The sequence below is a fragment of the Aegilops tauschii genome, chromosome 7, assembly GCF_002575655.3.
Source record: "Aegilops tauschii subsp. strangulata cultivar AL8/78 chromosome 7, Aet v6.0, whole genome shotgun sequence".
In the NCBI taxonomy this organism is placed as follows: Eukaryota; Viridiplantae; Streptophyta; class Magnoliopsida; order Poales; family Poaceae; genus Aegilops; species Aegilops tauschii.
Window position 1 is genome coordinate 524263094 of NC_053041.3, and position 2067 is coordinate 524265160.

General features: G+C 54.3%; 1 protein-coding gene across 1 annotated transcript; it reads left to right on the forward strand.

The window, feature by feature from the left end:
- Nucleotides 1–212: 212 nt before the first annotated feature.
- Nucleotides 213–1246, forward strand: LOC109778764 (21 kDa protein). Its single transcript, XM_020337343.4, has one exon. The coding sequence runs from the start codon at nucleotides 438–440 to the stop codon at nucleotides 1050–1052; it is 615 nt and encodes a 204-aa protein (XP_020192932.1). The 5' UTR covers nucleotides 213–437; the 3' UTR covers nucleotides 1053–1246.
- Nucleotides 1247–2067: the final 821 nt, after the last annotated feature.

Below are 2067 nucleotides of genomic sequence, written 5' to 3' on the forward strand. Positions count from 1 at the left end.
AGAACATCTCTGTGGTACTCCACTCTAGATGATATTGCAATATTAGATATATATTTTTGCGGGGTAATATTAGATTTTCATAATAGTACACTATCTAAGAACATCACTTTCTTAGGCTATTTAGAAACAACACTTCTATTAGTAAATACAATGAGTAACCACGTGTCCACACCAAAGTGGTTTTACACATTGAATTCACACTGCCAAACTTCAGGACCTTTGTAGAACTTTCTTCTTCCTTGGCATGCAAATGTCTTTGTCCATGCAAGGGCCAAACTGAAAAGAAAAAGATCTCCACTAGTAGTTTATTTTTCCTTATATAAAGACACACATGTTGGTCACTGCAAAACAACCAATCAACTGACCAACCACCACGAGCCAAGAGCCAACCCACACCACTCTGTGTCTGTACTCAGCGCGAGCTCACGGGCTCCACAATGCCTCGCTCCGGCGCTCTCCCCCTCCTCGCCGCGCTGGTCCTCGCCTTGGCGGCCGCGGCGGCGGCGTCGGCCTCGAACTCGAAGGGCGCTCCGGCGGCCACCGACTTCATCCGCAAGTCGTGCCGCGAGACGCAGTACCCGTCGGTGTGCATGCAGAGCCTGTCGTCGTACGGCAAACCGCCGCCGCGCAGCCCGCAGGAGCTGGCGCGCGCGGCGCTGTCGGTGAGCGCGGACCGCGCGCGGTCGGCGTCGGCGTACGTGGGGCGGATCTGCGGGCCGGGCCTCCGCAGCGGCAGCGGCGCCAAGGCGAAGAGCAGCCCCGCGCGCGACTGCCTGGAGAACATGGCGGACAGCGTGGGCCACCTGCGCGACGCGGCCAAGGAGCTGGACGGGAGCCTGGGCCGGGCCGGGTCGCCGGCGTTCAGGTGGCACCTGAGCAACGTGCAGACCTGGTGCAGCGCGGCGCTCACCGACGAGAACACCTGCCTCGACGGGCTCTCCCGCGGCGTGGACGCCGGCACGCGCGCCGCCATCCGGAGCAAGGTCGTGGAGGTCGCCCAGGTCACCAGCAACGCCCTGGCGCTCGTCAACAAGGTCGGGTCCGGGCACTAGCCCGGCCCGTCCCAGGCCCATCCCCACTCGTTTCGCCTTGCTACGTACTACTACGCGCGTACGCATGGCAGCTCGAATCCTGGTGCTCTATAATCTTGGGTCATGTACTACTGTATTCCAGTTTCGATGTGTTCTTGCTGTGCTGTAAAATGTACTTAGCTAAGACAATCAATTAAGAGTGTAATTAATGATAAGGTGGCGAAACTAAGCCAAAGTGTGTGTTCTCTTGCTAGCTATAGCTTTTGATTAACTGCGTGCGCTCGTTAAAATTTCCTGTATAGCACTTGTTTCTTCGGATAACGACGCATTTGCATCTTGCTGGATTCAGGGTCTTGGTTGCGGTTGGATGAATCAATTTCTTGCCAGGATTGGGTAGACAGCTAGACACCCACGCACTGCCTGCCTGTGCCTTGCCGAGTGAATGACATATCGATGTGCGCTGCCCCTACGGAGGCGCTGCGCTGGCCCTACGTGAACGTGCGGTGCCCATCGGCCGAAGTTTCATAATTGCCCTGTGATATGATAAGGTAGTACATCGAGTTTGGATCTTAATAGCCTTGGACACTCTTCAACGTGCACCTCTGTCGTCCTATGATGGTGTTTATAAGATTGATTAAGTAAACGTACGTAGTACTTGCTCCTGACCCGTGTTCCCACGCCGCGGAGTGTTTGGGCAGAGCATTTCGCGGCTGTTCCCACGAATTTATTGTCGGCATAAGCTGTGCGACATGGCAGTCTCTGACGGCCATGTGGTCATGGGCCCACAATGACGGTGTGAGCATAACGCTAGAAGCCGCGGCCAACTATGCGCCTTTTGGAGGTAGCTACATAGTTGGCCTACACATTGCAGTAGAGACATAAATATTACAATATATATTTTTCAGGTCAATATTCTAATATTAGTTAAGGTTATACCACTTATACCTTGACGGTTAGGGTAAACTCTTCCTTCCAAGCTTCACCAGCAAGCCTGTGGATTCGCCTGTCCTCTCCGTCTGCCGCTCCGGCGGCTAAT